Source organism: Oncorhynchus gorbuscha, linkage group LG23 (genome assembly GCF_021184085.1).
Source record: "Oncorhynchus gorbuscha isolate QuinsamMale2020 ecotype Even-year linkage group LG23, OgorEven_v1.0, whole genome shotgun sequence".
Classification (NCBI taxonomy): Eukaryota; Metazoa; Chordata; class Actinopteri; order Salmoniformes; family Salmonidae; genus Oncorhynchus; species Oncorhynchus gorbuscha.
In genome coordinates, this window is record NC_060195.1 from 25,580,127 (window position 1) to 25,595,126 (window position 15,000).

At 46.5% G+C, this 15,000-nt stretch overlaps 1 protein-coding gene across 1 annotated transcript in view; it reads right to left on the reverse strand.

Moving 5' to 3' along the window:
- The window catches only part of LOC124010774 (slit homolog 3 protein-like), a 444,233-nt gene that overhangs the window by 157,853 nt on the left and 271,380 nt on the right, over nt 1-15,000 (reverse strand). The window contains exon 11 of the mRNA XM_046323430.1: nt 6,920-6,991. Within this exon, the coding sequence (XP_046179386.1) occupies nt 6,920-6,991 (72 nt within the window). The remainder of the gene's footprint in view (nt 1-6,919; nt 6,992-15,000) is intronic.

Sequence of the window (15,000 nt, forward strand, 5' to 3'; positions counted from 1 at the left end):
ACTAAAAACCAGAAAACATGAGCCTACTTCAATATGGTGAATCACTAAAACAATACAGAAATACACAACGGAAAAAGATGGATCAGCACATCAGAAATCAGCTCAATGTAATTGAAGAATCCATATAATCGAACCATTTCTGGAAAATTGGAACAAACTAAACAAACAACAACATCAAGAGTTATCTATCAAACATGGAGATGTGTTTGAATAAACCACTTCCCCAATCTTTTTGGCCCTATAACAAAGAGCAAACAGCAAAAATATGTAAAGACTACCAGAACCCACTGGATTTGACAATTACATTTGATGAGCTACAGGATAAAATACAAACCCTCCAACCCCAAAATGCTGTGATGTTGATAATATCCTAAATAAAATTATACAATACACAGATCACAAATTCCAAATAGCTATAAAACTATTTTACATAATCCTTAGCTCTGGCATCTTCCCCAATATTTGGAACCAAGGACTTATCACCCCAATCCACAAAAGTGGAGACAAATGTTCACCCTAATAATTACCATGGGATCAAATGGGATCTCTTAACGCTCCAATCCCGTTAGCGGGATTGATTTGACAACATCCAGTGAAATTGCAGTGCGCCAAATTCAAACTACAGAAATATAAATATTCAACATTCACAAATATATAAGTGTAATACATCAATACATTATACATCATGTATCAAAATTCAGAAAAGAGTTGGTAAAATCTACAACCACCTAAAAGGAAGTGATGCCCACACATCCCACTACTCTCTTACAGTGAGATTAACCTAGAGAAGAGTCCCCTCAGACAGCTGGTTCTGGGGCTCTGTTCACAAACACAAAGAAACCCAACAGAGCCCCAGGATAGAAACACATGTAGACACAACTAAATTATGAGAAAGCAAAAAGATAACTACTTGACACACTGGAAGAATCAGCCAAAAAACAGAGCAAATTGGAATGCTATCTGGCCCTAAACAGAGAGTACACAGTTGGAGAATACCTGACCACAATGACTGACCAAAATTAAGAAAATCATTGACTATAGACAGACTATGTACTTAGTGCTCATAGCCTTGCTATTGAGAGAGGCCGTCATAGGCAGACCTGGCTCTCGAGAGAAGACAGGCTATGTACCCACTGCCCACAAAATGAGGTGGAAACTGAGCTACACTTCCTAATCTCCCGCCAAATGTTTTACCACATTAGAGACACATATTTCCCACATGTTTTATTACGCGTCTTGTCTCGTGTATTGTTGTGCATTTGTTATTACTTGTCTCGTGTATTGTGTGTTACGGGTTTTGTTGTGCATTCTTTAGTACGGGTCTCGCCCGTGTATTGTTGTGTATTTTTTATTACGGGTCTTGTGTATTTTTTATTACGGGTCTCGCCCCGTGTATTGTTGTGCATTTTTTATTACGGGTCTCGCCCGTGTATTGTTGTGTATTTTTTATTACGGGTCTCGCCCCGTGTATTGTTGTGCATTTTTTATTATGCGTCTAGCCCCGTGTATTGTTGTGCATTTTTTATTACGAGTCTCGCCCTGTGTATTGTTATGCATTTGTTATTTCGGGTCTCGCCCCGTGTAGAGTATTGTGGGTCTCGTCCCATGTATTTATTATTGTTTTCCCTGTGTTTTTGTACACATGTGTCACGCCTTGGTCTTAGTATTTTGTGTTTTCTTTATTATTTGGTCAGGCCAGGGTGTGACATGGGTTTATGTTGTTGTATTACGTATTGGGGTTTTTATATTATTGGGATTGCGGCTGAGTAGGGGTGTTGTATGGGCTTGGCTGCCTGAGGCGGTTCTCAATCAGAGTCAGGTGATTCTCGTTGTCTCTGAAAAGGAAACGTATTTAGGTAGCCTGGTTTCGCTTTGTATTTCGTGGGTGATTGTTCCTGTCTCTGTGTAGTTTCACCAGATAGGCTGTAATTAGGTTTCACGTTCCGTTTGTTGTTTTGTATTTTGTATCGTTATTTCATATGTCACTTTTTCTATTAAAGTCATGAGTAACTACCACACACGGACCGAGTGGCGTGGTTACAGGCAGCGACAGCAGGAGCAGAAAAAGGAGGATGATATGGACAGCAATGGCAAGGAGTATACGACGTGGGAAGAAATCGACAGGTGGGGGGCCGACCCAGAGAGAGTGCAGGAGCCCGCCTGGGATTCGCGAGAGCAGTGCGAAGAGGGCTATAGGAGAATGGAGTCGAAAAGAAAGACACGGCGGCGCAGAGCGAAAACCGAAAGTAACCCCGCATATTTATTGGGGGAGGGCGCAGAGAGAGAGTGGCTGAGTCAGGAGTCAGACCTGAGCCTACTCTCCCTGTTAATTGTGAGGAGCAGCAATATAAGGACTTCTGGTCTTGGGAGATGATATTGGACGGAAAAGGACCCTGGGCTCAGCCTGGTGAATATCGCCGCCCCAAGGAGGGAATAGAGGTGGAAAAAAGCGGAGAGGCGCTGGTATAAGGAGGCAGCACGGCGACGCGGATGGAAGCCCGAAAAGCAGCCCCAAAAATTATTGGGGGCGGGCTTAATGGGAGTATGGCTATGCCAGGTAGGAGACCTGCGCAAACTCCCTGTGCTCACCGGTGAGCTAGAGAGACCGCTCAATCCTGTAGCACCAGTTCCAGCACCACGCTCCAGGCCTTCTGTGCGCCTCGCCTGTTCAGCACAGCCAGAGCCTTCCTTCCCTCCTGCGCTGTCGGAGTCTCTCGCCTGTTCAGCACAGCCAGAGCCTTCCTTCCCTCCTGCGCTGTCGGAGTCTCTCGCCTGTTCAGCACAGCCAGAGCCTTCCTTCCCTCCTGCGCTACTGAAGTCTCCTGTCTGTTCAGCGCTATCAGAGCCTTCCTTCCCTCCTGCGCTGTCGGAGTCTCCCGCCTGTTCAGCGCTATCAGAGCCTTCCTCCTCTACAGCGCTGCCGGAGCCTCCTGCCTGTTCGGAGCAGCCTGAGCTGCCAGTCTGCAGGGAGCTGTCAGTCTGCAAGGTGCTGTCAGTCTGCATGAAGCAGCCAGAGCTGTCAGTCTGCAAAGAGCTGTCAGTCTGCAAAGAGCTGCCAGTCTGCAGGGTGCTGTCAGCCTGCATGGAGCAGTCAGAGCTGTCAGTCTGCAAGGAGCTGTCAGTCTGCATAGAGCAGCTAGATCCGCCAGTCAGCCATGATCTTCTAGATCTGCCAGTCAACCAGATTCTTCCAGATCTGCCAGTCAACCAGTCTCTTCCAGATCTGCTAGTCAACCAGTCTCTTCCAGATCTGCCAGTCAACCAGTCTCTTCCAGATTTGCCAGTCAACCAGTCTCTTCCAGATCTGCCAGTCAACCAGTCTCTTCCAGATCTGCTAGTCAACCAGAATCTTCCAGATCCGCCAGCCAGCCAGGATCTACCGTAGCCACCTACCTGCCTGAGCTTCATCTCAGTACTGGGCTTCCTCTCAGTACTGGGCTTCCCCTCAGTTCCGGGCTGCCCCTCAGTTCCGGGCTGCCCCTCAGTCCCGAGCTGCCCCTCAGTCCCGAGCTGCCCCTCAGTCCCGAGCTGCCCCTCAGTCCCGAGCTGCCCCTCAGCCTGAGCTTCCCCTCAGTCCCGAGCTGCCTCAGTCCCGAGCTGCCCCTCAGTCCCGAGCTGCCCCTCAGTCCCGAGCTTTCCCTCAGTCCCGAGATGCCCCTCAGTCACGAGCTGCTCCTCAGTTCTGTGGGGTTCTGGGTGAGGACTATTAGGCCATGGTCGGCGGCGAGGGTGGATTATCCCAGGACGCGAAGGGGAGGAACTATGACTTTAATGGAGTGGGGTCCACGTCCCGAGCCGGAACTGCCACCATGGACAGACGCCCACCCGGACCGTCCCTATGGTTTTGAGGTGCGTCCGGGAGTCCGCACCTTAGAGGGGGGGGGGATTCTGTCACGCCTTGGTCTTAGTATTTTGTGTTTTCTTTATTATTTGGTCAGGCCAGGGTGTGACTTGGGTTTATGTTGTTGTATTTTGTAATTGGGGTTTTTGTATTATTGGGATTGCGGCTGAGTAGGGGTGTTGTATGGGCTTGGCTGCCTGAGGCGGTTCTCAATCAGAGTCAGGTGATTCTCGTTGTCTCTGATTAGGAACCGTATTTAGGTATGTACCGGCCGTCCGTATTTAGGCCTGGTTTCGCTTTGTATTTCGTGGGTGATTGTTCCTGTTTCTGTGTAGTTTCACCAGATAGGCTGTAATTAGGTTTCACGTTCCGTTTGTTGTTTTGTATTTTGTATCGTTATTTCATGTGTCACTTTTTCTATTAAAGTCATGAGTAACTACCACGCTGCATTTCGGTCCGACTCTCTTTCGACAAACGAAGAACGCCTTTACAACATGTTTTCTTTGGGCTTCGTCTCCATGCCTTTTCATGTCATGTTGTGTATTTTGGGCGGAGTATTAAACCCCCCTATTACGAATTCCTGCGCCTGTCTCCAATCATTTATTCAACGTGACAGAATAACCCACCCTAAATGGAGACAGCGAGAATGTCCCGTCCGATGCCGACGCAACTTGGGAAGCTGAAACTGGCCCGTCCACCGCCTCAGCTTCGGCAGCTGCAACTGGCCTTTCTGACACCGCTGCAACTGGCCTTTCTGACACCACCTCAACTGGTCTTTCTGACACCGCTGCAACTGGCCTTTCTGACACCGCTGCAACTGGCCTTTCTGACACCGCTGCAACTGGCCTTTCTGACACCGCTGCAACTGGCCTTTCTGACACCACTGCGACTGGCCTTTCTGACACCGCTGCAACTGGCCTTTCTGACACCGCTGCAACTGGCCTTTCTGACACCGCTGCAACTGGCCTTTCTGACACCGCTGCAACTGGCCTTTCTGACACCACCGCAACTGGCCTTTCTGACACCACCGCAACTTTGGCATATGCAACTGGCCCGTCAGATACCGCAACTTTGGCATATGCAACTGGCCCGTCAGATGCTGCAACTTTGCAGCTTCAACTGGCATGTCCAACGCTGACACAACTTCAGCAGCTGCAATTGGCATGTCCGACACCGACACAACTTCAGCAGCTGCAACTAGCATGTTTTGTCGCCGACACAACTTCAGCAGCTGCAACTGGCATGTCCAACGCTGACACAACTTCAGCAGCTGCAATTGGCATGTCCGACACCGACATAACTTCAGCAGCTGCAACTAGCATGTTTTGTCGCCGACACAACTTCAGCAGCTGCAACTGGCATGTCCGACACTGACACAACTTCAGCAGCTGCAACTGGCATGTCCGACACCGACACAACTTCAGCATCTGCAACTGGCATGTCCGACACCGACACAACTTCAGCAGCTGTAACTGGCATGTCCGACACCGACACAACTTCAGCAGCTGCAACTGGCATGTCCGACACCGACACAACTTCAGCAGCTGCAACTGGCATGTCCGACACCGACACAGCTTCAGCAGCTGCAACTGGCATGTCCGACGCCGACACAACTTCAGCAGCTGTAACTAGCATGTTTTGTCGCCGACACAACTTCAGCAGCTGCAACTGGCATGTCCGACGCCGACACAACTTCAGCAGCTGCAACTGGCATGTCCGACACCGACACAACTTCAGCAGCTGCAACTAGCATGTTTTGTCGCCGACACAACTTCAGCAGCTGCAACTGGAATGTCCGACGCGACACAACTTCAGCAGCTGCAACTGGCATGTCCGACACCGACACAACTTCAGCAGCTGCAACTAGCATGTTTTGTCGCCGACACAACTTCAGCAGCTGCAACTGGAATGTCCGACGCGACACAACTTCAGCAGCTGCAACTAGCATGTCCGACGCCGACACAACTTCAGCAGCTGCAACTAGCATGTTTTGTCGCCGACACAACTTCAGCAGCTGCAACTGGCATGTCCGATGCCGACACAACTTCAGCAGCTGCAACTTGCATGTCCGACACCGACACAACTTCAGCAGCTTCAACTGGCCCGTCTGAGGACGAAGCAACTTTGGCAGCTGCAGCTGGCCCTGACCAAACTGTTTCATGTTCCTGTGGTCTGGTTCCTCTCTAGGTTTCTTCCTAGGTTTTGGCCTTTCTAGGGAGTTTTTCCTAGCCACAGTACTGCTGCTCATTCTGTGCACCAGTTCCGGAGGTCTACGGCATCTAGGCGTCACTGAACTGTCTCGTTACGCTCACCTGATTCCTATTACCCTGATTAGTAATTGTATATGTGCCCTCAATTCACCATTGTCTGGTTGATTATTGTTCCCATCTACGTTGGTCTGTGACTACCTGTGCTTTGTTATTTCGGCTTTCGTGCTTTCGTGTATTGTGCACTTGTTATTGTGCATTTGTTACGACAGGTCTCGCCCTGTGTATTTATGATTGGTTTAACCTCGCTCTTTTGTTTGGGTTACATCCCAGTGTTTTTGTATATGTGTTTGTTCTGGGCTTCGTCCCCTTGCTTTTCCAAGTCATGTTGTATATTTTTGGGTGGAGTATTAAACCCATTTATTAAGAATTCCTGCGCATGTCTCCAATCATTTATACAACACAACATTGAATATATAACAGACTCACATCCTATTGAATTGAATATACACATAACACTCACATCCTTTTGAATTGAATATATAACAGACTCACATCCTATTGAATTAGTAACATATGTGACCATTGTCTGGTTGATTATTGTTCCCATCTACGTTGGTCTGTGACTACCTGTGCTTTGGAATATAAAACAGATAGACTCACATCCTATTGCATTGAATGTAAAACAGATAGACTCACATCCTATTGAATTGAATGTAAAACAGATAGACTCACATCCTATTGAATTGAATATAAAACAGATAGACTCACATCCTATTGCATTGAATATAAAACAGATAGACTCACATCCTATTGAATTGAATATATAACAGACTCACATCCTATTGAATTGAATATATAACAGACTCACATCCTCTTGAGTTTCTTGTATGGAGAGAAGGCTCCAGCAGGGATGTTCTTAATCAGGTTCTGTTCCAGACGACTGATGGGGAGGTGGAAAGAGGGAGAAGAGGAGAGGGGGAGAGAAACATCAGTTTACTTCAGAGAGAAATACATTCTCAATTATCCTGGTCTTTCAGATAAATATACAGTATGACTCTGAAGGGAGAAAGTGTTTGTCTGAGTGTCTGTTAATGTCCATGGCATCCTGCTCCTCTTCCACCTCCTTCTCAAATCAAATGTTATTAGTCACATACGCATATTTATCAGATGTTATTAGTCACATACACATATTTATCAGATGTTATTAGTCACATTCACATATTTATCAGATGTTTTTCACAATTCCTGACATTTAATCCTAGTAAAAATTTCCTGTCTTTGGTCAGTTAGGATCATCACTTTATTTTAAGAATGTGAAATGTCAGAATAATAGTAGAGAGAATTATTTATTTCATCATTCATTTATATCAACATATTCCCAGTGGGTCATAAGTTTACATACACTCAATTAGCATTTGGTAGCATTGCCTTTAAATTGTTTAACTTGGTCAAACGTAACAACTTTAGAAGTATGCTTGGGGTCATTGTCCATTTGGAAGACCCATTTGCGATCAAGCTTTAACTTCCTGACTGATGTCTTGAGATGTTGCTTCAATATATGCAGATAATGTTCCTTCCTCATGAAGCCATCTATTTTGTGAAGTGCAGCAGTCCCTCCTGAAGCAAAGCACCCAAACAACATGATGCTGCCACCCCCGTGCTTCACAGTTGGGATGATGTTCTTCGGTTTGCAAGCCTCCCCCTTTTTCCTCCAAACATAACGATGGTGATTATGGCCAAACTTCTATTTTTGTTTAATCAGACAAGAGGACATTTCTCCAGAAAGTACAATCTTTGTCTCCATGTGCAGTTGCAAACCGTAGTCTTGCTTTTTTCTGATGGTTTTGGAGCAGTGGCTTCTTCCTTGCTGAGGGGCCTTTCAGGTTATGTCGACATAGGACTTGTTTTACTGTGGATATAGATACTTTTGAACCGGTTTCCTCCAGCATCTTCACAAGATCCTTTGCGGTTGTTCTGGGATTGACTGTTATGCTGGTGAATGAGGACCCAAAAGCGACTTAACGAAAATAGAGTCTTTATTCCAGTATAAGACAAAAGTAATTATCCTGGATATAACAAGGAGAAAACAAAACAGGAAAAACTTAAATCCACTCGTAGTAGCGAGGACCGACTGGAGACTCGACCATAGACTGCAGGTTGCTTAGGGAAGGCACCGACCGTAGCAGACTAAGACACCTGCTCTCACGCAGCATCTGAAGAAGACAAAACACGACAGGGCGAGACCAGGACACAGAACAGCGAACATCATACAAGGATCCGACAAGGACAGAAGCGGAAAACAAGGGGAGAAATAGAGGCTCTAATCAGAGGGCAAAATAGGGGACAGGTGTGAAAAGAGTAAATGAGTGAGTTAGGAGAATGAGGAACAGCTGGGAGCAGGAACGGAACGATAAAGAGAAGAGAGAGAGAGGGAGGGGGAGAGAGAGGGATAGAAAAAGGGAACGAACCTAATAAGACCAGCAGGGGGAAACGAACAGAAGGGAAAGCACAAGGACAAGACAATAAATGACAAAACATGACATTGACATGCACTTTTCACACCAAAGCACGTTCATCTCTAGGAGACAGAACGCGTCTCCTTCCTGAGCGGTATGATGGCTGCGTGGTCACATGGTGTTTATACTTGCATACTATTGTTTGTACAGATAAATGTGGTACCTTCAGGCATTTGGAAATGGCTCCCAAAGATGAACCAGAATTGTGGAGGTCTACAATGTTTTTTCTGAGGTCTTGGCTGATTTCTTTTGATTTTCCCATGATGTCAAGTAAAGAGGCATTGAGTTTGAAGGTAGGCATTGAAATACATCCACAGGTACACTTCCAATTGATGCAAATTATGTCAATTAGCCTATCAGAAGCTTCTATAGCCATTACGTAATTTTCTGGAATTTTCAAAGCTGTTTAAAGGCACAGTCAACTCAGTGTATGTAAACTTCTGACCCACCGGAATTGTGATACAGTAAATTATTGTCACATTGTTTGTAATAATGATGGTCGGCCCAAGGTGCAGCGTATGTTGAGTTCCACATATTTTAATGAATAATGTGAAAATTAAGCAAATACAAAACAATAAAGAATAAATGAACCGTGACGACAATGCAGTGCTAACAGGCAACTAAACATAAACAACATCCCATCAGGTGGAAAAAAATGCTACTTAAGTATGATGCCCAATTAGAGAGAACGATAACCAGAGGCCTCTAATTGGGACTCATACACAAACCCCAACATAGAAAATGAAACCTAGAACCCCACATAGAAATAATAAACTAGACTAAAACCTCTAGTCACGCCCTGACCTACTCTACCATAGAAAATACAGGTTTTCTATGGTCAGGACATGACAATTATAAGTGAAATAATCTGTCTATAAACAATTATTGGAAAAATGACTTGTGTCATGCACAAAGTAGATGTCCTAACTGCCAAAAACTGTTAACAAGAAATTTGTGGAGCAGTTGAAAAATGTGTTTTAATGGCTCCAACAAAGTGTAAGTAAACTTCCGACTTCAACTGTATATTAGGACGAGCAATGTCAGAGTGGCATTGACTAAAATACAGTAGAATAGAATACAGTATATACATATGAGATGAGTAAAGCAGTACGTGCACATTATTAAAGTGACTAGTGTTCCATTATTAAAATGACCAGTGATTCCATGTCAATGTACATGGGGCAGCAGCCTCTAAAGTGCAGGGTTGAGTAGCTGGGTGGTAGCTGGCAAGTGATGCCTATTGAACAGTCTGATGGCCTTGAGATAAAAGCTATCTTTCAGGCTCTCGGTCCCAGCTTTGATGCACCTGTACTGATCTTGCCTTCTGGATGATAGCGGGGTGAACAAGCAGTGGCTCTCGTGGATGTTGTCCTTGATTATATTTTTTGCCTTCCTATGACATTGGTGCTGTAGGTGTCCTGGAGTTTTCTGAGGGTCTTAGGTGCAAGCACAATTTCTTAAGCCTCCTGAGGTTGAAGAGGTGCTGATGCGCTTTCTTCACCACACTCTCTGTGTGGGTGGACCATTTCAGATCGTCAGGGATGTGTTCGCCGAGGAACTTGAAGCTTCCACCTTCCCTACTGCGGTCCTGTCGATATGGATAGGGGCGATGTGGATAGCTCTTTCGTTTTGTTGAGGGAGAGGTTATTTTCCTGACACCGCTCCCCCAGGGCCCTCACCTCCTCCCTATAGGCTATGGGTGAACAGGGAGTACAGGAGGGGGCTGAGCACGCATCCTTGTGGCGCCCCAGTGTTGAGGATCAGTGAAGTGAAGGTATTGTTTCCTACCTTCATCACCTGGGGGCGGACCGTCAGGAAGTCCAGGACCCAGTTGCACATGGCAGGGTTCAGACCCAGGGCCCAAAGCTTAATGATAAGCTTGGAGGGTACTATGGTGTTGATGCTGAGCTGTAGTCAATTAACAGTATTCTGACATAGGTATTTCTCTTGTCCAGGTGGGATAGGGCAGTGTGCAGTGTAATGGTGATTCCATCGTCTGTGGATCTATTGGGACAGTTAGCAAATTTAAGTGGGTGTAGGGTGTGATCGTTAACTAGTCTCTCAAAGCACTTCATGACAACCGAAGTGAGTGCTACAGGGCAATAGTCATTTAGTACAAGTTACCTTTGCTTTCTTGGGTACAGGAACAATGGTGGACATCTTGAAGAAAGTTGGGACAGCAGACTGGGATACAGAGAGATTGAATATGTCCGTAAACACACCAGCCAGCTGGTCTGTGCATGCTCTGAGGAGAGGATGTGGCTAGGGATGCCGTCTGGGCCAGCAGCCTTGCGGGGGTTAACATGTTTAAATGTCTTACTCACGTCGGCCTTGGAGAACGAAAGCCCACAGTCCTTGGGAGTGGGCCACGTCAGTGGCACTATGTTATCCTCAAAACGGACGAAGAAGGTATTTAACTTCGATGTCTGTGACGTGGCTAGTTTTCTCTTTGAACCCGTGATTGTCTGTAGACCCTGCCACATACGTCTCATGTCTGAACCATTGTACTGAATCTTTTCCTGTTTGATTGCCTTATGGAGGGAATAAGTACACTGTTTGTATTCAACCATATTTACAGTCATCTTGCCATGATTAAATGTGTTGGTTTGCGCTTTTCATTTTGCGCAAATGCTTCCATCTGTCCACGTTTTCTGGTTTGGGTAGGTTGTAATAGTCACAGTGAGACCTGGCCCAGTGGGCGGTGTTGTCTGGGAGATGGAGGATGGAAATGGGCTGCTGTGCTTTGTGTCTGTAGTGGTATCTGGGGAGGGTAGTGCAAGGCCACTCAGTACTTCAGCCACAGAGCTACTGGGCAAGGGTCACCCTCACCACGATATCGCCTAGTCCCACCCCTCTTTCCCCCCGTGCCTGTCCCCTTCGCTACCTGCTGCAGCCCCCCACTCCCCCGCCACGATATCTCCTAGTCCCACCCCTCTTTCCCCCCGTGCCTGTCCCCTTCGCTACCTGCTGCAGCCCCCCACTCCCCCGCCACGATATCTCCTAGTCCCACCCCTCTGTCCCCGTGCCTGTCCCTTTCACTACCTGCTGCAGCCCCCACCCTCCCACCATGATATCTCCTAGTCCCACCCCTCTGTCCCCCATGCCTGTCCCCTTCGCTATCTGCTGCAGCCCCACTCCCCGCCACGATATATCCTAGTCCCACCCCTCTGTCCCCGTGCCTGTCCCTTTCACTACCTGCTGCAGCCCCCACCCTCCCACCATGATATCTCCTAGTCCCACCCCATGCCTGTCCCCCATGCCTGTCCCCTTCGCTATCTGCTGCAGCCCCACTCCCCCGCCACGATATATCCTAGTCCCACCCCTCTGTCCCCGTGCCTGTCCCCTTCACTACCTGCTGCAGCCCCCCACCCTCCGACCATGATATCTCCTAGTCCCACCCCTCTGTCCCCCGAGCCTGTCCCCTTCGCTATCTGCTGCAGCCCCACTCCCCCACCACGATATCTCCTAGTCCCACCCCTCTGTCCCCCGTGCCTGTCCCCTTCACTACCTGCTGGAGCCCCACTCCCCCGCCACAATATCTCCTAGTCAGACCCCTCTTTCCCCTGTGCCTGTCCCCTTTGCTACCTGCTGCAGCCCCTCAGTCCTCCTCTCTACTCCCCCAAATCTCTCAATCCCACCCTCTGTCCCCCCTCACTACACCACCATCTATCTGGGTCTACTCTGCAGTAGGGTTGTGATGAAACCAGTATTGCAATATGTTATCCATGGCAAAAATGAAAACAGGAAGCAGACCAAACTATTCGGTCCTTTAAAAACCTGCAGTAAGTAAAGTATTGTGTGAAATAGCTTGGAAAATAAAGACGTGACTCTGGATGACAACATAATGATGTTTGTTTCAAACATTAGAGCTGTTTTCCTAAAGAAGTGAAACCCTCATTGTGTTTTGTTTCCTTGCCACGATACTAAGGGGTATCGCGATACTGTTATGGTTCTGGCCCTTCTCTGGAGGCATGTGTGTGTCTGTTAATGGCTCCTAGGAAGGAAATGACGCTAAAGGAGGTTAATGATTGCATATAAAGTGCGTTCGAAAATTATTCATACCTCTTTTCTTTTTCTGCATTTTGTTACGTTACAGCCTTTTTCTATAATGGATGAAATAAAATAATGTATTAATCAATCTACACACAATGCCCCATAATGACAATGCGATAACAGGTTTGACATTTTTTTAACCAAATGTTTTAAATATAAAAAACAGAAACACCCTATTTACATAATTATTCAGACCCTTTGCTATGAGACTCAACATTTTGCTCAGGTGCATCCTGTTTCCATTGATCATCCTTGAGATGTTTCTACAACCTGATTGGAGTCCACCTGTGGTAAATTCAATTGACTGCACATGATTTGGAAAGGCACACACCTGGCACACACAGTGCATGTCAGAGCAAAAACCAAGCCATGAGGTCGAAGGAATTGTCTATAGAGCTCCGAAACAGGATTGTGTCGAGGCACAGATCTGGGAAGTGTGCCAAAAAATGTATGCAGCATTTAAGGTCCCCAAGAACACAATGGCCTTCATCATTCTTAAATGGAAGTTTAGAACCACCATGACTCTTCCTAGTGTTGGTCGTCCGGCCAAACTGAGCAATCGGGGGAGAAGGGCCTTGGTCAGGGCCAAGAACTCGAGTTCCTTTGTGGAGATGGGAGAAACTTCCAGAAAGACAACCATCTCTCCAGCACTCCACCAATCAGGCCTTTATGGTAGACTGGCCAGACGGAAGCCACTCCTCAGTAAAAGACACATGACGGCGCAGTTAGAGTTTGCCAAAAGGCCCATAAAGGACTCAGACCATGAGAAACAAGATTCTCTGGTCTGATGAAACCAAGATTGAACTCTTTGGCCTGAATGCCAAGCGTCACGTCTGGAGGAAACTGGGCAACATCCCTACGGTGAAGCATGGTGGTGGCAGCATCATGCTGTGGGGATGTTTTTAGTGGCAATGACTGGGAGACTAGTCAGGATCGAGTGAAAGATGAACGGAGCAAAGTACAGAGAGAGACCCTTGATGAAAACCTGTTCCAGAATGCTCAGGACCTCAGACAGGGGCGAAGGTTCACCTTCCAACAGGATAATGACCCTAAGCACATAGCCAAGACAGCACAGGAGTGGCTTCGTGACAAGTCTCTGACTGTCCTTGAGCGGCCCAGCCAGAGCCCGGACTTGAACCCGAATGAACATCTCTGGAGAGAATTGAAAATAGCTGTGCATTGACGCTCCCCATCCAACCTGACAGAGCTTGAGAGGATCTGCAGAGAAGAATGGGAGAAACCATCAAGCTTGTAGCTTCATAGAAGACTATGAAGCTTCTATGAAGTAAAGGGTCTGAATACCTATGTTAAATTACATTTTATTTTTTATGATTTTTTCCAAAAAACTGTTTTTGCTTCGTCATTCTGGGGTATTGTGTGTTAAGTGATGAGAAAAAAAACTATTTCATCTATTTTAGAATAAGGCTGTAACGTAACTAAATGTGGAAAAAGTCAAGGGGTTTGAGTACTTTCCGAATGCACTAAGTATACAACATATTTGACTGACCAGACTGACTAGGTGAAAGCTGTGATCCCTTGTTAAATCCACTTCAATCACTGTACTGTAGATGAAGCAGAGGAGACAGGTTAAAGACGTTTCTTTAAGCCTTGAGAAAATTGAGACATGGATTGTGTTTGTGTGCCAATGACGAGGGTGCATATTAAGATACAAGATTTAAGTGTCTTTGAATGGGGTATGGTAGTTGGTGCCAGGCACACCTGTTTGTGTCGAGAATTGCAATGCTGTTTTTCACACTCAACAGTTTCCCGTGTGTTTTAAGAATGGTTCACCACCCAAAGGTTATCCAGCCAACTTGACACAACTGTAGGAAGCATTATAGTTAACATGGGTCAGCATCCCTGTGGAACGCTTTTGACACCTTGTAAATTCAATGCCCCAACGAATTGAGGCTGTTCTGAGGCCAAAGGGGGTACAACTCAATATTAGGAAGGTGTTCCTAATGTTTGGTATACTCAGTGTATATTTAGGCAGGAACAAGGAAAACTTACACGGAGAAGTATACAACACAGACTCTGCTCCAAGGGATCTATTTCCTCTGATTCCTAAACTACAGATTGAGTGGATGTTGTTTTGGCTGTTGTTCCTGAGCGGTGGGTGTAACAGTAATTCGAACCTGGCAGAGGAACGTGAAAACAATTCTTAGAGAAATGACTATCGGCCCTAGCAAAGTCCTGACAATACATCATTTCATTAGTGGTATATCATTTCTGGCTATAGAAGGCGCTGTAGTAATGTATCCTACCTTCCTTCCTTAACATATCCATTTGTTATTCAAAGGTCATACACTATTGGCACAACAACAGCGGTGTAGAAACGGTACATATCAGAGCAATTACCCACCTGTCCTTTAGCGCAAAC